The 20,290-nt window shown below is 52.0% G+C and overlaps 1 protein-coding gene across 1 annotated transcript; it reads right to left on the reverse strand.

The window, feature by feature from the left end:
- Positions 1-339: 339 nt before the first annotated feature.
- SPOCD1 (SPOC domain containing 1) lies at positions 340-19,992 on the reverse strand (the record flags this gene model as incomplete). The annotated part of the gene is made up of 15 exons (XM_081144357.1): positions 19,952-19,992; positions 17,962-19,373; positions 11,273-11,314; positions 10,286-10,456; positions 9,597-9,657; positions 9,226-9,301; positions 8,296-8,455; positions 8,054-8,170; positions 6,444-6,569; positions 3,423-3,576; positions 3,051-3,201; positions 2,616-2,751; positions 2,007-2,096; positions 1,557-1,743; positions 340-992 (listed from the first exon to the last, which is right to left on the reverse strand). The coding sequence occupies exons 2-15, from the start codon at positions 19,333-19,335 to the stop codon at positions 340-342; spliced, it is 3,498 nt and encodes a 1,165-aa protein (XP_081000483.1). The 5' UTR covers positions 19,336-19,373; positions 19,952-19,992.
- Positions 19,993-20,290: the final 298 nt, after the last annotated feature.

The raw sequence follows: 20,290 nt of genomic DNA on the forward strand, positions 1-20,290 counted from the left end.
AGGATCTCAGAAAGCAACTGGCAAGGCTGCTCCTCCATCCCAGCACTTTAGCTTTGCTACATCTGTGCTCAAAAACTCCCAGACACACCCACCCCAACCCACACCTGGCCAGGCCCTGGGTCTTCCTGCCCAGCCAAGCAGATGCATATAGCCTCAACTTTGTCAAAATCTTTATTGAACCAAAAATCAACTATAAGCAGTTTGCAAAACAGGAAACTCAAAAGGGGCAGGTGGATTGAGCTGGCCCTCCCCTTCCTCTGCCCCAGTCTCTCCCTGGAACAGGTCAGGACTCAGCACTAGTGAGGGAATCAAAGCTCCTCTTCTGGTGAGTAATGAGGGTCAGGTCTCTCTGGGGAGGGGACACTCAGAGCCAGCTCCATCTGCGGGCCCCAAACAGGAGTCAGGGGCCGGGCCAGGGGGCTCTGGAGCTGCAGGGTGCTGGCAAAAGAGGCCAAGAATTCCACAGGCTGCAGGGGACAGGGGAAGGAGCTCCTGGCCTGGGGATCTCAGGGAGGCTTGGAGCTGGTGGCTCATAATCACCAGGGATTCAAGATGCTGGAGCAGAGCTTGCTGGGGACAGGATGCCCTGTGGAGGTGCTGGCCATGGCCAGCTGGTGCTGCTGAATAGGGATGTCGGGGCTGGCACCAGCCTGGTCTTGTGGGCCACTGCCCTCGCCCAGGACTCTGCCAGGTCTCAGGCTCTTCCCACAGTCTCCCCCTGCCTCTAGAGGGCTTCTGCCAAGCACTAATTCCCCTTGGAGCCAGGCTGCCTTTGCCCTGGCTCTGCTGCAGGGTACCCCCTGAGGGAGGGGAGCCCTTCAGGGCCACATCCTGCCTCCTGTCCTTCCACTGGTAGCATCTCATCTCCACTTTTCTGTTGAAGGAGACCGTCTTGCGAACCTTCTCCAAGGGGCTGGACTCCGCTGTGTCTGGAAGCCCTGCCGTGGGGAGCAGCACAGCCAGCAGCAGGCTTGAGTGCGTGACTTCCAGGCCTGGGGAAAGAGGGCAGACCAAAGGCCTGGGAGGAGAGAATGCACAGCCCCTCACTCCCTCCTCTAACCTCCCACCCTCATCCCACACTTCAGCTGATCATTAGAAGCTGCATTCTGGCTGTGGCAGGAGGCCTGGAGGCTAGACCCCAAGAAGAGTTTTCCAGCAGTGAGATGGGGGCCCATGAGATGCTGGGGAAAGTCACTGGGAGGGTGAACACTCCCACAAATCTTGGAAGATTTGCTCTCAATGCGAGAAAGGGTTCACCTGACTGAAGGTGGGTATGGATGGTTTGACTGTACCTCAGTTTCCTCATCTGTGAAATGAAGAAACTAATAGTACCATTCTAGGGTTATTTGAGGACTAAATGAATTAGCATAAGTAAGCTTTCAGAACACTGTCTGGCATGTAGTAAGCAATATACAAATATGAGCTACCGTTGTTATTGTTATATTTTCCTGTCTCAGGAGTTCCCTTCTGGGATGTGCCTGCCTCCACAGAGAAACAGGTGACAGTGTCACCAAGTGAAGGGAGGCAGGGTCTTGTATGGGCATCAGGATACTCACCGGGGCCTCCAAGAGGGCGCAGTCTGGTAGGCAGGGGCTGGAAGGCAGGCAGGGGCAGCAGGACCATCCTTGCATGATCCACAGCTGCCAGGCCATGGCACTGCTTACTGTTGAGGTAGGAGTAGAGCAGGCGGCAGTTCTGGGTGTCCTGAGCTCCCTGTGGGCACAGTCTGACCACACAGATGTCCTGCAGTCATAGGAAGAAGTGATCATCCTTCACTCCTGCGAACACCCTGCTCTCATCTAAACCCCTGTGAGGAAGTGTGTCCCCATTTTCCAGAGAAGGAAACAGAGGGTCTTGCCCAGGGTCACACAGTGAGCCTGCAGTCACAGTGGGAACTAGACCTGAATATCTTACACCAGGCCTCTGCTCCAGAGGTAGAGAGAGGGAACACAGGGCTTGGGGTACGGTGCTAGCAGAAGAGGTGGTACCCAAGGGTGGATGGTTACCTTGGCCTTGGCTGGGCAGATGCTAGCCAGAAGGTCCCAGACGGTGTTGGGGGGGATGCAGCCTGCTGAGCGGATCACCTCGGGCAGGGCCTGGGGGCAGGTAGCATGGCCAGTCAGCCCCCCAGATTCCCACCCACTTAAGACAGGCTCGACACTAGCTACCTGAAGGCCACAATCTGTGACAAAGAAGATGAACAGCCAGCCTATCAGGGCCCCAAGTGGCTGCCCAGGAAGCCCTAATTGCCCTTGGAGGCCTATACCCTGTCCTGGCTAATCTCCTACTTCTCAGGAGCCCCTCATCCCTCCTCTAACCTCCCACCCTCTTCCCACACTTCAGCTGATCATTAGTCACGTAACAATCACTCCTAAAATCTCCTCAGGGCCAGGGAGGCACAGACCCCTCTCCTGGGTCCTTCTTGCCTTGGGTTACAGGGAGTCCTTTACCCATGTGGGTGTCTCTGCAGGAGTGGGGCTGGCATCTCATTTGTCCCCATGTCTAGCCCAGGGCCAGGCACAGAGAGGGTCTTGAGTGAGTGAGTGAGTGGATGAGGGTGGAACTGGCTGGGTGGTCAGCGTGTGAGGGGTCCCCGGTGAATAGGGCAGTGGTACCATGATGAGCTGACAGCTGCGTCCTGAGACCAGCTGGGCCTTGACCCGGAACTGCTTGATGGAGAACATGGCCACAGCCCCCTCCCAGGGCGGCTGGCTGGGCAGGGCCTTTGTGGGCCCAGCAGGCATCTGGAGCCTAGAGGGAGGAACAGAGAGAGAGGGCCAGGCAGAACAGGTCATCAGGGCTTCCCCCAGCATCGTCTTACTTTTCCAAGAAGGTCCCAGGTCCCCACTGTGGGTGCTACAACACTGGTCCAATCATGGGGTTATGCAGGTGGGAATCGGGAGGCAGGATGATTAGTTCTACCGCACAGATGGGAAAACTAAGACCCACAGAAGAGGTAAGATTTGTCCAAGGCCACCTAAGGAAAGGCCATGCTGTGTCTGCTGCCCCAGCGGGTGGCTTCCCCCACCTCCCTGCCCCCAGCCCCACACCTGTCCTGGGGCTCCGTGGGAGGTTTCTCCCCGATTTGGGGCATCTCTGGAGAGGACACAGAGTCTGGGCTTGGGGCTCTCTGGAAGACACTGCCCTCCACCCTCCCGTTGGCTTTCGAGAAGCCTGGCAGCTCACAGGAGGGCTTCCAGTCTGCGAACAGCAGAGGCAGGAGCTGAAACAGGGGCAGGCGGCTAGGCTGAAGCCAGCCCAGGGCTTGAGAGCCAGGGTTTAAAGCAGGTGATTTTGGAGGTGACCTGGGGCACAGGCACCGCCACCCTGCCACCTTCTCCCTAGGCCACACATCCGTTACTGCTGAACCTCACACTCAGCCCCAGCCTGCCCGCCCCCTGCGCCCTCTCTGTCTCCCACACCCTTGCAGATGTGGCAGCTGGGGTCTAAGAAATGCTGCTCGTGCTGCTCCATAGGGTCCTCCTGCTGCTCCGTGGGCTCCTCCTGCTGCTCCAGGGGTTCCTTTGATGTGGGAGGCAGGGCCAGTGGGCTGCAGTCTATGGACACCATGGGTCCCTGGGAGGCACAGGAGAGGGGGTGGACTGGAAAGGCAGCTGGGCAAGTCAGGAGCCCTCCATGAGCAGAAAGCCTCAGAAACGTGGTTTTACTTCTCCAAATAATATGTTCTTATATTACAAAAGTACTGTGAACTTGTTAAAGAAAATTTGGAAAATACAGAACATTTTTAAAAATCACCCCTTGTCCTATCACTCAGAGAAAACTGTGGATATTCTGGGTATTCCTTTATCATAGCTTTTTGCTACACAGGTTTTAGGGATCCTTTTATTAAAATAGCTAAGATCAAATATCCAACCTGGCCTTGGCCAGGTGGCTCAGTTAGTTGTAGCATCACCAAAGAGATGGCAGGTTCGATATCCAGTTTGATCGGCACGTACAGGAGGCAACCAATTCCTGTCTCTTTCTTTCTGTCTCTCTCTCCTTCCCAGCCTCCCTCCCTCCCTCTCTCTAAAGTCAACTTTTTAAAATACATATCCTCAGATGAGAATTAAAAATATAGGGTGGCCCCCAAAAAATGTATACACACTTTGAATGATTACAAAGTCAGTATTTATTGACATACAGTTCATTTTCAAAATTTAAAAGAATCTACAGAAAGGAATAAATTCTTTTTTGTCAACGCCTGTGTGCAAACTGATGACCATTCCGGCCCAGGCGCTGCTCATAACGCGAAGCAGTGGAATCGCGACATCAAGAATCATTTCGTTCGGTATCTGTGCGCCCTCAATTCATCAACTGTTGCTGGTTTTGTACCGTAAACTTTATCTTTTATGTATCCCCATCAAAAAATCTAGTGGATAAGTTTTCTTTGTTCAAAGCTTAGTCTGGCTTCACTCATTATTTCAAATCAGTTAAACCTGAAAAGGAGTGAAAATTAACTGAGTTATCAGCTGTTAAACAATAATTATGAAGGCAGTGTTTCTACTTCAACTGCGTTTTCAAACTTCCAGTAGCATTTTAGGATGAGTTTCCTTTGTTCAAAGCTTAGTCTGGCTGAAAAGAAAGAAACATCAATTGAGCTATTGGCTGTTAAAGTGTGTATACATGTTTTTGGGACAGTGGGTGTGTGTGTTCAACCTGTAAAGCATTCCTCAGAGACATGGCAGGTTCGGTTCCAGGCCACCACAACAAAGCGAATATAGCAGTACAGAGAGTCAGGTGAGCTTTCTGGTTCCCCGGCGCATATAAAAGTTATGTTTACACTATTCCATAGCCTATTGAGTGTTCAGTAGCCTTATGTATATAAAAACGTACCTACCTTAAAAATACTGTATTGTGGTGAACACACTACAATGTACAGATGATATATCATAGAATTGTACACTTGTAACCTATATAATTTTATTACCAATGTTACCCCAATAAAACAGGGTGTGCCTGTATTCTCGTCTTGTCCCTGAATTACAGCATGTTACATGGTCCCTGCAGGCGTTACACAGATGGGGTGCGTGGCAGCGCACATCGCCTCGGTTGCTAGACGACAGGGTCATCCCCAGGTTTTCACTATTACAAGTGGTACTGAGGACATCCTTGTGCAGAAAGTAGTTCCCTAAACTTTTTATTATTTCCTTAGGACAAGTTCTCAGAAGTCAATGACAGAATTAGGGAGAATGAACATTTTTAAGACTCTTGATGCCCATGGCCAAATCACCTTTCTTCCTCACAATAGAAACAGTTTTAAACACAAAATAATCATTGCTTTAGGAAAAGTCAAGATTTCTGACCTCTACTCTTGCCCTACAAACCACCTTCAAAGTAGTGCCAAGGCTCAGGCCCTGGAGTCAGACAGCCTGGCTTCAAGTTTCACCTGCCCCCATGCCAACTAGGTGACCCGGGCAAGTGGCTTCAGGTTCTTCTTCCAGGAAACTGGCATCTCCTACCTCGTATGTCACTGTGAGATTTGAAGGAGGCACTGTTTGTAGAAGGCACACACAGCAGGTGTTTCAACCAGGAGTAAAGATTACTGTGTGTTATTTTCCCTCCCCTACTCTGCCACCCCCTTGCTCTTCCTCTCTCTTCTCTCCAGATCTTCTCTCAAGATTCAATCTATTCAGGGGATACAGGTTGGTTTTGGTTGGGGAGCAGCCACACCCCTGTGGGCTCCTCTGCACAGGCAGCAGCTCTGGTTGTTGGCCTGGATACTGGTTGGGAGGAACAGGGACTTTTGTCCGTCATGATCACTGCCATCTCCCCAGTGAGCATGGCTCAAGGGACCTTCCCCGCACTCCCCGTCCTGGACATGCAGCTGATTAGACTGGGGTGAACATCTGACTCACAGAACCCCAACGAAAGCCACGGGGGAGGTCTGACAGCTGCAGCGGGCTGAGCAGGTGGGTGCATTGACCGGAGGGGCTGTTGAGCCACCACATCAGGCCATGTGCCAGACGGAGGAGCCAAGCAGGAGGGAGGAGCAGGACGGACATGAGGATGGGGCAGATCCCCAGCGATAAGAGGATACTCGCACTGACTGCCCTGCGATCTGGCTGGAACCCAAGTCCTTCTGCTGAGTAGAGCAGGTCCCTGTTCCTCACATGCACAGACACTGCCTTGAACAGTGGCTCACCTGCTTCCCAACCAGGTATCTAGTCAGGTCTGTGGTTGGGGGGACTGTGGGGATAGGATCACTCACATGAAGTCCTTTGGAGTTAGGTCAAAAAGAGGGGGACCAGCACCGAGGAGCTACCAGGCGGCTGTCTCACCCCATGCTCACCGGGACCCTATGCGGTAGATCAATACCCAGCTTTATAATGAAGACTGTGGGCCTCAAAATAGTCAGGTGGTTTGCCCAAGGCACACAGCTGGCGAGGTAAGGAGTGGGATCCCTGGCACAGGCCCTGCCGGGCTCCAGGTTGGGTTCCGCTTACCACCAGATCCTCCAGGGTCAACATCTGGTCAGTATCCCGCAGGATCTCAACTTCACCCTTGTGAGTCAGTTTGGATGTCGGGAGGCTACACGGCTCCTTCTGTTGCTGCTCGATAATCTCCAGGCCCTGCAGGGTGGGGCAGTCCAAGCTCGGCTAGGTTCACGGCTCTCCAGTCACCAAGAGCCCAAATGCTCACTGTCCTCCCTTGAAGCCCCACTCCTGTGGTCCTCTTTCAAGCCAGCCCTTTCCCTTCCCCCACACTTCTGCTTCTGCCTTTCCCCTCACCTGGAAAGCCCTCCCCACTCAGCCCTACCTCTCCATGTTCCACTCATTCACCCTCCAGCACAAGCCCTGCCTCCTCCAGGAAGCCTTCTTGAACTTCGCCTGTACCCGCAAGTCAATTCTGCTTCTGAGAACACCCCACCCTCTGTCCTGGGAAGAGTGCAAGCTCCGGAGTGCCAGCTGGGCCATTAATAAAAGACCTACAGGGTAGCGTGGCCTTGGGCAAGTGCTTTACCGCTCTAAGCCTCAGTTTATCTGTTCTCCAGGAATTCACTTAAGAGCATTATGTTAAACTGCATATGTAGAGTGCTTAGCCTAGAGCCTGGCTCATAGCAAAAGCTACTTGTGATTATTATTGATCAATGCCATCCTATCCAAAATGTTTCCTGAAAGCCTGTCTCCCCGTCTAACTACCCCTGGAGGTCCTCTCCTCCCTGGTGGTGCTGGCTTCATGGGCACGGGCTCTGGTGCAGCTGCACAGATTAGAAATTCCTAATAGTTGTTGAACAAAGGGCCCCACATTCTCATTCGGCACTGGCCCCACCAGTTACGCAGCTGGTCCTGCTCCCTGGTCCCCCACAGTGCCTGGACAGAAGTTCAACCTACAGTGGACAGATTCACCTAATGGATTCTAGCTATTGATTCTGATCAGTGTCTACCAGGGCAGGAGTCTTAGCACCCACCCCATCCCACTGGCCCCACTCCCTAGATCAGTCTTTTCCTCTCTTACTGGACCACAAAAGCCACTACACAAACATGCCCAGCACCAGCTCAGTGCCCACACCTTCCCGGCCCCTGAACAGTTCCCAGGGAGGGGAGACCCACGGACACAGGGTATATGTGGACGTAACTGTGAAGTGTGGGGGCAGTGGGGTCTCTCACCCAGCCTGCGGCACCAAGACGACTTCCAGCCTTTTCTGGGGCCTCGAAGGCTGGAATTGGAACAGAGGCATCCCAGGGGGGCCATTCCCCGTGGATGGTGGATGTCCATCATGGACTCCAGAGCCTGCGCCTCCATCATCCCCAGTGCCCCCTCCTCCCAAGCCCAGCTCCACAGAAAAGCAAGTGGAAGACACCCCCTTTTGGAGTCACTTCTCTGCCAAGCTCCCCAGTCCTAACCCCTTTATCTCTGCCTCTTCCTAACTGTTCTGGTGGAGTCCCGACTCTTTTCCTTTCCTCGTTTCCATGCTTCCCTCTGCCTGCGCTCCCCGAGCCCCACCACCTTCCTCCTCACTCTGCTGTCTCCCTTCCTGCTCCATCCCGTCACCCCTCCCACTTCTCCTTCCCCCACCTCCTGTCACCTATCCTGTCCTGACCCAACAGCTCACCCTTTTCTCCTCCTGGTCCCGCCAGCGGGCCAGCTCTTGGGGGGCCAGCTGGATCGAGTTCATCCGCACCAGGCCGTGGGGGGTGACATCTCCATGAACCACTTTGAGAAACAGGTCCTGCAGGGGCAGCAGCAGGGGCAGGGGCAGAGGCTGCACCACACTGCTCAGAGCCCCCACCCCAACATCCTGCTGGGGTTTTATGCCTCCGAGGGGCAGCTGGCCCAGCCCACAGTCCCGCTCACAGGGTTCCTGGGGTCACGCAGGTTGAACAGCAGGCTGCGGTACTTGGCCTTGTAACGGCAGTTGGTGGCTTGTGTCAGGTCAAAGAGGGCAGACTCGATGCCAGCAGCGATGCCTTCCACCACGTCCTCACTCAGCATCAGGTCTGGGAGCTCCCGAAGGCTGTGGGGGACAAGGGCAGGGCCACGGCACTGAAGTGGGAGGGTAACCAGGCCCTCAGCCAGGAGGGAGAGACATGGTGGGAAGCAGGGTCTGGGCCAACTCCAGTTTCTGTTCTGGGCGTTTTCCTACATGAACCCATTTATTCTCACCCCAGCTCTCTGTGGAATAAGTCTTATCATTCTCCATTTACAGAAAGGTAACTGAGGCTCAGAGAAGGAAAGTGGCTTGCCCAAGGCCACATGATCTGACCGCTGCCCTCGCTCGGGCTCTATCCCTGGCCAGTGGAACTGAGGAATGTATAAAGGGGAGAAAGCCTGGGGGAGGGTAAGGCGTAAGCCAAGGCAGAGGACAGAGCCCTAGCCTTGGCCCTGACGGTAACCTTGAATCTGCAGTTGACTTGCTGGGTGGCTTTTGCAAAGCCCTGCCCTCTCTGGGCCTTGGGCTCAACATTAGTAAATGAGAGCTCTGGGCTCAAATCTCTGAGATGCTCCCACCACAGTCTCACCGTATCTGAAAACATTTGCTGTGGGTGACATCCACGAGGACCTGAGCAGACCCTGAGAGCTGCAGGGGCTTAATGGGAAAGCATAATCTTGAAGCCAGAGAGACCAAGGGTCAAAGTTCAGCTCTCTTCTCACTCTTTGTGTGGGCAAGTGACCTCCAGGCTACAAAATGGGTTAGTCATACACTGAGAAGCCCTTAGAACGTGGCATGGCCCAGGGAGGTGGTGGCCCATCGGGATGTCAGGGGAGAGGGGAGCAAGGCCTTACCGACTCCACAGCACCTTCTGCATGACACGGACCACAGTGTCCCGAACCCCAATATCCTTTTGGAGCTGAATCTGAGCTGTGGGGAAAAAGGGTCATGGGTCCCCAGGGGATGTTCCGGGGCAAGGGGAGGGAGTGACTCCATGCTGAGGGCCTTAGGTAGGCAAAAGAGGGGTCCCACTCTCAGGGACCTAGCCTCCCCATCTGTCTGAGAGCCAGCAGCCCCTAGCTACTTGGGGAAGGACTACAAACTGATTGGGGGAGAGAGAAGACATATCCTGTCTTCCAGGGAATGCTGGGTATGAGCCCCCTTCAGTCTCCACCAGTCCCTGGAAGACAGGTGGCTGCTGAGGGCACCCTGCATGGCCCCTTACCTGAGTCCTCTTCCCAATCCTGTTCTCCGGGCTCCTCCTCGTCAGCCTCCGCTGGGCCGTACTGTGGGGGAGGGGGAGGAGCTGAGGCCAAGTCTCTGGGTCCAGCCTCCCGATCCCACAGGGACACTGCTCTCCCCAGCCACACATTCCCTCTGACCCACGTTCCAGTGAAGGAGGCTGGGTGACAGGAGCAGAAGCACTCACCCTTGGCCGCTCAGTGCGGGACTCCTGAAAAGGAAGCCCCTCCTGCAAGAGAAAGAGTATGTGGAGGAGGAGTGGGGTCCCTGGGGGTCAGGGAGCCACTCCCAGATGGTGGAAGTGGTCAGAGAGGCCACCAGAGCCCCACGCTGTCCCTCCTGAGGGAAGCAACCAGAGGGACTTGGGATGGGCAGGAACAAAGGTGGGCGCCTGCTCCCTCTCCAAATGCACTGAGGCCAGCCCCTCCCTCGCTCCAGTCACACTCATGAGTTCAGAGCACAGGAGAAAGGCACGAAGACCCCCAGGCCACCTGCCAGGCGGCGGCCTAACCCTCTGGCCACTGCATCCTGTGTGACCATGAGCAAGTCATAGCATCTCTCTGGGCTGCAATGGGCTACGAATCAGGTGTGAAGGTGTCTCTCTCACCAGGATTAAGTGACATTGCCTATGTAAAGAACCAAATAAAAAATAAAAAGGAACTTGTTCTGTACCTGGCACCAAGTGGGGCCCCAGGCCCTGGTCCTTTCCTTCCTTCTGGGTCTCTGGGCAGGTGAGGCTGAGCTGACCTCCATCATGTTCTCCAGAGCCTCCAGCTTTAGAGGCTCCCCTGCCTGGCCCTGGCTGATGGCCCCCAGGAGGTGGATCACTGCCCCGGAGTCCAGCTGCGGGGAAGAAGAGCACCTCGAAACTGAGCAATGTCAGAGTGCCCGCCTCACCCGAAATGGCTTACGCCGCTCTCCCCTCCTGCATTATAAGCTCCATGAGGACAGGGAACATGTCTTGGTCCCCACTGTATTCCCAATGCCTACTAAAGGCCTGGCACATAGTAAGGTTCAATAAATGCTGGCTGGTTGGCTGGCCTGTGTCCCAGGAAAGGAGCCTGTCTTCACTCCAGCCTCTCATTTTCCCCTCTCACTCCCAGACATATTCAGAGGTAACTGGGCCCATCTCACCCCCCCCTAACTAGAGTCCCATTTCATCAGGTGGGACCTTTCAAGGCTCGAGTGGGGTTTTGGCCTTCTAATGAGCTACAGACTCTAGCCTGCTCTCCTTTTTGCTATGGCTGCCAGGAAGTTCAGTATAAACTTTGAACCTTGCAGTTGTACCTTTCCAAGACTGGTAGAGGGGGTGGGGTTGTTGTAACAAGATTCCCCTTCCTCCTTCCCTTTTTCTTGCCTCCCTTTGGCTTTAATCCCATTTTAAGTATGTTTTGATTCGTTTACTTTGCTGCAAACTATGGGTAATTGTTTTGAAAGCAAATGGGTCGGAAAAGTAATCCTCGAATAAAGTATCATGAATGGTCAGGTTCGAGGTCTGGGGGAAACTGGAAGTCTGACATTCAGCAGCACGGCGAGTGGGGAGCACGAGGGTGCTTGGAGGGAGGCAAGCCAGGGGTCTGGGACTGCCTCTACTGGGAAGGGCCCCCCACCCACCAGGCCTGGGGAGAGGGAGCAAAGGGGGAATAAAAAGAAACCTACGTAGCACACATGCTTCACCCCACAGGGCATTTTCACTGCCTCCTTGAAGAGAGAGAGGATGCAGAGGTTAGAAGGCAGGGGACCCAGGGACCCGCTGCGGGGAGTGGATCCGACACACGCGGGTGAAAGGTGTATGTTCAGTGGTCAATGCGTTGGTATTTACAACCAAGAAAACTGAGGACAGTCTAATGTCCATCAAAGGGGAATGGTTAAGAAACAGTGGCACATCATACTATGGAGTCCATGTGACCATTAAAAAGGGTGAGTCACGCCCTGGCTGCTGTGGCTCAGTGGTTGGAGAATCAGCCTGCGCACCGAAGGGTTGCAGGATAGATTCCCTGGCCCCAGTCAAGGCACATGCGGGAGGCAAACAATCCAGGTGTCTCTTTCACATCGATGTTTCTCTCCCCCCCCTTCTACTCTCTCTAAAAAAAAATCAATGGAAAAAAGAGCCTCAGGTGAGGATTAACGAAAAAAAAAGGTGAGTCATAATAACTGCCATTCATCAGGCGTTTAGAAGGTAGCTGGCCCTGGAGGAGGCACATCACGAGTGATCTCATGAAGGTCTCAGCACAACACTACGAGGTATGTGCTGTTTCTATCCCCATTTTACAGAGGAGAAACTGAGGCTCAGAGAGGATCTGAAAGGTGCCATAGCAACTAAGTAGCAGAGCAAGGATGAGAACCTAGTTCTGTGTGACTCGAAGCCCAGGCACTAAACTGCTGAGCTGCGCAGAAGCGCCGGCTGACACAGGAAGGTGTCATGGTGTACTATCAGGAGAAAAATAATAAGAATGGCTGACAAAATAGTCTCTGTTGCATAAGCCCATTTATGTAAATACATATTTAGAGTTGCATAACAGAGGTTATCTCTGGGGAATGAAATAACAGGGGGACTTTTGCTTTCCACTTACAGGCACTTGGGTATTTATATTATTCAAAATGAGCACGTATTTCTTTTATAATCAGAAACATGTTTTTTTAAACTAAAAAACAAGTTCAGAGCAATTTGTGTTGTGTGCTACCACTTGCATTAAAAAGAATTTTTAAATTTGTATTTGCTTGAGTCTGCATAAAATTCTGAAAGTATCCACCAGAACCTAATAACCGAGGCTGCCAATAGGAAAGGGACTGGGAGCTGGGGAGGAGACTTCTCACTCTTTTTTTTAAATCAGCCTTTCAAAAAAATACATTGAGGAAGAGACGGGGAGAAGAAAACGGGACATCTGGGAAGGAAAGCAGGAAAGATTAAGAACAGCCCTTCACGATTTAAAACCTCTCGGCCGGCCGTCTCAGGGTCCGGAGGCTGCAAACAGCAGGAGCAATCAGGCCGGGGAAGACTCTAGGTACTGAACCCACCAGGCAGGAATACTGAATACATACATGCACCATGCTAATGAAAGAAAAGGGTCGAACATACGAACAAAAGGCAAAAAATAATGATTTTGTTTTAAATGATCAAGGAAGCCCTGACGGGCGTGGCTCAGCTAGGGCATCGTCCCAGACACCAAAAGGTCTTGGAGTTAATTCCTGGCCAGGGCACATACCTGGGCTGAGGGTTCGATCCCCGGTTGGGCATGTACAGATGGCAACCAATCAATGTTTCTTTGTCACATCCATGTTTCTCTCTCTCTCCCCGCCCTTCCTCTCTCTCTAAAATCAGCAAACATATCCTCAGGTGAGGGTTAAGAAAAAATGATCACGCAGATTTGGTTGGGAACCAGGCACAACTTCTGGGAATGAAAAAAATATGATAACAATAACTAAAATTAAAAACTCAATACATAGGTATAATAGCATATTAGACACAACTGACACAAGTGAACTAGAAGATAGATTTCCTAAGTTATTGAGACTGTTCACAGCACAGACCGTGAGACACAGTCAAAGAGACACAAAGGACGAGTGAAAATGACTAATTAATCTAAGGTTCCAGAGGGAGACGGAGAATGGGGCGGAGGTAATATCTGAAGATCTATGGCTAAGAATTTTCCTGAATTGATCAAAGACAACAATTCACAGATTCAAGAAGCTCAGTGAATTTCAAACAGGGTAAGTAAAAGGAAATATGCACCTAGACAAGCCATAGTGAAACTGCTCCACACCAACGGTAAGGAGATCCTAAAAGTGTTGAGAGAGAAAAATAACAGCTAGCGCTTGAACAGCACTGAAAATGTGCTACCACCGCTCTGCATGCTTTACACGTTAGTTTACTTCATCATCACCACAACCCTTTGCTAGGGGCTGGTATCAGTACTGTTCCCATTTTACAGGAGAGGAAACTGAAGCACAGAGAGGTTAATCAGTTTGCCCAGTGTCACGCACCTAGCAAACCACAGCGCTAGGCTTTAAAGCCACAGTCTTGATTCCACAGGCCACACCTTAACCACTGCTCCTAATGCCTCTCACCAGAAGACGTTTTACCAGCAAAGGAATGACAGTTAGACTAATAGCTAACTTCTCAGCGGCAATATGGAAGGCAAAACACAGCAGAATATTGTCAATGTGCTTAAAGAAAATAACTATCAATTGTGGACCCCGACAAAATCTCTTCTGAGAATGAAGATAAAACAAAAATACCATAGAGAAAACCAAGTTATTGTTTTTCTTCGTAATTTAATTTTTCTCAATAAACAAAATGTTAAAGAATGAACTTGAGGCAGAAAAAAAGGAAAAATGGTACCAGATAAAAAAGCTGAGATGCAAGGAGGAATCTTGAGCAAAGGAAATGTTAAATATGCTGTTAAATCTAAATAAACATTGATTTATGATACTATGATAACTGTGCAATTTGTGGAATTAAAAAAATAACTTAGGAACAACTCACTGAGTAACAGCAGCACATAAATTGGGAAGCTTCATGCCTGGAATTAAAGCACCCCAAGATCCTTATATCATGTCAGGGGAAAGATAAAGATGCAACAGCCTTTATACTTTGGTAAGTTAGGTATTCATGCTAAAATTTCTAAAATAGCCTCCAAAAGAATAGCAACAGGGCATAGAAAACTTCCAACCTACTAGAGAGATAAAAAGGAATTAGAAAAAATTAACCTAAAAGGAGGCGGTAAAAGGTGGGGGGAGTACAGAAAATGCAAGGTATGTGCAAAGCACAAAGCAAGACAGTAGGATGAAATTCAAATAAATCAGTCATTACAGCAAACGTAGATGGACTAATACTTCAGATAGATAAAAATAATTATCAGACCTTTAACAAAGAAAATCCAATCATAAGATATTCATAAGACCCATTTCTAAAATACAACAATGCAAAAAGGTTGAGGAAAAAATGAAATAATATGTGAATTGGCAATTATCAACCAAAATACAGGTTTGTAGCTATATTAATATCGGATAAAGCAGACTTCACGGCAAAAAATAACTAGAAGTGCCCTGGCCGGGTGGCTCCGTTGGCTGGAGTGTCATCCCACACACCAAAAGGCTGCAGTTTCAATTCCCGGTCTGAGCACATACCTAGGTTGTGGGTTCGATGCCCAGTCGGGGAGGCATGGGAAGCAACCGACTCATGTTTCTCTCTCTCCCTCTTCCTTCCTCCCTGGTGACTTGTCTCCCACTTCCCACTTGTTGAAGAAATTATAATAAAATCCCATAAATCCAAGCCCCTTAGCCAGGCCTTTGGCAGCCTGGCTCAGAGCATGGACTCTGGAGTCTTACGGGCCTGGATTCAAATCCTGGCTGCACCACTCACTTGCTGTGTGACCCTGAGCATTCACTTACCTTCTCTGAATCCCAGATTTCTTAACTGGCAAAGCTGGGATATTAACACTGACTTTTAGTGCTATGGTGAGGACTAAAGTATGAGATGATGACATATGTGACGTTCCTTATTTACAATAAGAACTCAATAAAGAGCTATTCTTAGGTTGTGCATCTGTTGGAAAGACACAGTCCTCTCTCACACCCCTCATGACACTTTGCAGCTACACACAGGACACCTGAGGCTGGGGACCTGGGTGGGGCCAGAGGAGTTCTGTGCCTCCCTGGTTGTGATGGGCAGAGCAGGGGACTCGGGCAGAGCTGCCCTCCCCACGCCCCTGCCATCCACAGAGCAGCTCCAGACCTCCCTGACCACTGTGGGGCTCAGGACAGAAAAGATAATGGCATCTCAACCCACCTCCCCCCACCCCATCAAGTGTCTCTATTTCAAGCCAGAGGACTTCAACATGACCAACCTCACACACCACATTCCCCGCAGTTCTGGAGCCCAGCTGATTCCCCCATTTTGTAGAGGACAAAAGTAAGATTTAGAGACGAGACATCTCTCATCCGTAGTAAGGATCAGAGCCTGACCTCGAACCTGTCTGTCTGCCCCTGGCACAAGCCAGGCTGCCTCCAGGAGAAGGTGCTAGAGCCCTAAAAGGGGCTTCAGACCAGCTGGACACTATGCCCATGCCCCACTCGGCCCTGTCCTCAGTCACCCGCCCGTCCCTGTCATGCCCAGCCTCAGTTCTCCTGCAGCTGGCACCAGTTGCCATGACAACAGGTTATTTGGGAAGCTGTGGGATGCCGGGCTGTGCCGCAGAGTCAAGGACAGGGCCTGGAGGCGAGAGCAGCAGCCGTGGGCTGCTTCCAGTCAAGGCAGGTGACACCTGGCTCCACCACCAAGCTCAAACTAGCCCTTCAAAACGCTGTGGCCCAGGAACCCCGATTCTGGGCACCTGGCTTAAATAACTAAAGTGAACTGGGGAGAAGCCAGGTGTGCAGCGATGTTCACCCCAGCATTACTTAGAGCAGGACAAACCTGTATGTCAACAGCAGGTAACAGTTTTGAATATTTTTCTCACACCAGGTACCCTGCTAACTGCCAAGCACACGTCACCTCATGCTCACCACTGCCGCCCTAGGAGATACTCCAGAAAGTCACTCAGATAGTGGCAATGCCAGTCTGGTGACCTCCAGGCTTCGTGCTCTGAACCACACTAAGAGGTAGGAAATGAGAAAAGGAAGCCCCAGCCCAACCTGTGGTCCTAGCAGGGCCAGTGACAAGCATGTCTGTAACTGCTATGATGCAGGATTCAGGGGTTCATCAGAACAGCAGGTACCAACTTGGAAAAATCTTCAAATACCACAGCTCATGAAAAACAAAGTGCAAGCCCCAGAACAATGAGTGTAGTAAGAGCCTATTTACAGACAAGAAGGCACAACATGTAGGCGTTCACATGTGCACAGTTCACAGTGGTTTCTGTTAGCAGTGGTTTCTCCAGAAGAAAGGCAATGGGGCCGGGAGGCGTTCAAAGGGATTTCCTCATTCTGTGCTAACAATAAATTGTGAAAAAAAGTTAAATACCAAAAAATCAAGTTATAAAAAATTTGGCACATGTGATCCCATTTCTAGGCAAAGAAAAGATATATATGCACAGGGAAAATATGGAAAAAAGGACATATTCCAAAATGTCACCAGGAGATAGCCCTGAATGTTGGCATTATGGGGATTTTTATTTCTTCTTTATTTTCTATGATAAAACAAACATTAGGGGTTTTTTTTATTAAAAATTAATGATTTTGAGTGACACAAAAACAATGTAATTGCATTCTCAGGTAATTACAGCACCAGATAGTGGTAAACCACACAAGAAGCTCACTGGTTCCTATGCCAATTCTACTAATTTGCTGTTTGGCCTTGAACTAGTAGTTTCACCTCTCTGCGTCTCAGTGTCCATATCAATAAAACGGGTTTATATCAATGGCATCTACTTCATAGGGTTGTTAGGAATATTGAAGATAAAGTGCTTAGAACAGTACTCAGCACAGGGCAGGCAGGCTAGCTGCTTTGCTGACAGTAATGGTAGTACTGTTCCCCAGTGGCAATCTTCCCCAGCGGGGAACATGCACAAGCAGGCAGTGCAGCGAGCTCTCAGGACAGACCTCTATGTTTGTATCCTGGCTCCCTCACTCACCAGATGGGAGACCTGGGGCCCGTTACCTTACCTCTTTGGGCTTCATGTGAAAATTCAATCAAAAGCACCTAGCACACAATAAATACTCAACAGGTGTGATAAAAATTTCAACTATGGGAGAGTATACACCAAAAACAGGCAGTACCATCTTCTGCCTTTGGTGTATAAGCATGTTAGCTATGATTATTAATAAAATGACAATTATTAAAAGTAAAAGAACAATACAGGGAACATGCCAGGCACTGACTCCGTCTCTGTGTGTGAGTTTGGAGAAGTCTGTGAACTTCCCTGAGCCTGTTTCCCCATCTGAAAATACAGACTAAACTGAGGCCCACCTTGTACAGCTATTGTTGACACTAAAGCAAAAGCCAATTTAACGTAAATTAAGTCATTTACCTTGTGCCACATGCTGTGCTAGGTGCATTATTTTACACCATCATCTCGTTTAATCCTCAGAGCAACTCCATTAAATTGGAATTAATTTTCTCATTCTTTTTACATATGAGGAAAGAGAGAGATTAAAAATATTCCAAGGTCACTCAGCTAAGTGGGCAGAGGCAAGATTTGAACCCAGGACTTACCAAAATGTCAGCAAGTGCAGTTTATTTTTAGTTTCCTGACTCGGTGGGCCTCAGTTTAGTCATGTATAACATGGGCATGAGGGATAACAGTCATTAAGAGTCCACCCAGCTTAGCTCTATTAAATTCCACTGCCAAACATGGTGCTGAGGCTGGCCTGGCCCTTCCTACCCCAACCGCTCAGACTCAACTTACCAGTTTGGGGAAGCCTCCTGGGCAGGATGCTGCTGGCTGGTCCTGGCTGAAGTTGTCTGAGCTTCTGTCTGTGCCCTGGTCTTCGGCAGGGGGCACTGAGACCCTCCCCAACTTAGCACACTTGGATCTTCTCTGCCCCATGAATGAGCCTGAGCAAGATGTGTTGGCTGCAGACTCTGGGGAGCCGGCAGGGGTGTCAGTGGGAGCAGAGAGTCCTTGCCCCAGCCTCCCCCTAGACATTGGCCAAGCCTTGACCTCCAGCTCCTCCTCGGTGCATGAGGCGGCAGGGCCATCATCACCGCCAGCCCCCACCATGGCCTGCTCAGCTTCCTGCTGCTCTGTGGAAACCTTTCCAGACACTCCCAGGCATAGTGCAGGGCTCTGGGGAGGATCCTGGGCAGCTGGCCTGAGGGACAGCCCTCCATTGGGCAGTGGGAACGCGACAGGGTCATAGGAGCTGCCTGGTTGGGCCCCATCCTCTGCATCGGTCAAATATCTGAACTTCTCAGTCCCTGTGGCACACCCTGCACAACTTCCATCTGAATCTCCTGGTCCAGACCCAGTGTCCTTGGGAAAAAGAGGACTGCAAAGGCCTCCCAAGGACTCCAAGTCAGCACCTTGAGGGGGATCTCCCACACGCTGGGGGTTGTCCCCACCAAGGCTCTGACCAAGCCACAAGAAGCCACCAACCCCCTCCCCACCCTCTGAGCAGGTCTTACACTTCCTGCTTTTCTTTCTTGTCTGAACGGGGGCTGAACCTAGTGAGGACAGCAGTTCCCTTTTGGGGGGCTCCTCTTCACCGAGGGTGGGGCTTCTCTTATCACACCCTGGAGAACTCCTCCCACCTTCTCCCACCCCTGTGGGCCTGGGGCAGCTCGCCCTCTCCACCCCTGCTGGCTTCTCCCTGCCAACCAAAGCTCTCTCTGGGAGACCCACAGGCATGCTACAAAGATTCCTGGCCCAATTTTCATCTAAGATGTTGTGTAGAGAAATCTGGAGCCTCTTGGAGGCCCAAGCCCTTTCCTGAGCAGGCACTGTGGGCAGCTGGACGTGGAGCTTAGGGCCAGGCACCGAATCCTGGCTTTGTCCCGCAGCTCGCAGCTCCAGGGCCACCAAGCGGGCCTTGGCCTTCAGGTTGGTCCCAGGAGTACCCCCAGCCTGGCAGCTGGCACCTCGATGGGCCTCTTCCCTGAGCAACCTCTTCCTTCTGCCAGCCGAAACTCGGGCCCTAGCGCTCGCCCCAGGCAGGTCTGGTGCCAGGCCTGACACGGAGCTAGCTTTCTCCATGTCGTCCTGGAAAAGCCCGCAGCCACGGCGGGGGCTGGGAACGGGGTCCTGTGTGCTGGAGCCCCCTGCAGCCTCTTCCTGAGACATGTCTTCCACCTACAGGGGCCAAAAGCAGAGCGTGGGCCCTGCCAGGAGACAGAGAAGAGACTTCATCATGGAGGGCCTTGCTCACTGGCCCATCAGGACGCCGGGCTGTTGGGAACGTGGGGCAGCCTCCCTCCGGGTGCCCCCGGGCCCTGCCGCTCTCGAGGCCTGGAGGCCACAGGGCCCGGAGGCAGCTCCCAGCCACGGAAACACCCCGCGGGGCCTGCGCCCCAGGCGCGGGAGAGCCACCGAGGGGGCTGAACTACAGCGGCCTCAAGGTCTTCCCATCTCTGCGGGTTTACACTTTTGCTTAAATGGGACATAATATTAAGTTACCACCTATTCATTACTCACTTTTGCGTATTATTTCATGTCACACTGGCAGCCATGAGTGAGGAAACCGAGATACAGGGACGTTTCGTGACTCGCCCAGGGGCCGCGGGCAGGACGGCGAGAGCCGGTGTCCTCTCCCGAGCTTACCGCCCAGCTCTAAACCACCCCTCACGCGGACACCAAGGGGCTCAATTCCACCCCCACCCCGCCCCAGCCCCCCTACATCGGTCCTGTTCGGCCTGACACCCCAGCCAGGCCCCCAGGCCTGACAAGGACAGCCTCCTACCGCTCAGGGAACTCCGCTCCAAACCGTCCAGAAGCTCTCACACCGAGGCCCCTGGCGCCCCCATTCCAGGGTTCCACCCCCAGCTGGGAAGGGGCTGGAATCACGTGACGCGAGGAGCCCCGGCTGAGGGGTGGGGGCGTCGTCTCTCCGAAGGTTCGCAGAGGGCGGCAGCCCACTCGCACTGGCGTCTGGCACCAGCAGAGGGCGCACTGTCCCTCCAGAGGGCTTTCCGGAGGAGGCGCCTCTCGCGCGGGTTCCGCAGCAGAGATAGGTGGGCGCCTGAAGCCCGAAGTCCCGCCTCGACGTCGGAGGGCCTCGGGAGTTTAAACTTGACCCTCG

Source organism: Miniopterus schreibersii (genome assembly GCF_964146895.1).
Source record: "Miniopterus schreibersii genome assembly, chromosome: 8".
NCBI classification, from domain to species: domain Eukaryota; kingdom Metazoa; phylum Chordata; class Mammalia; order Chiroptera; family Miniopteridae; genus Miniopterus; species Miniopterus schreibersii.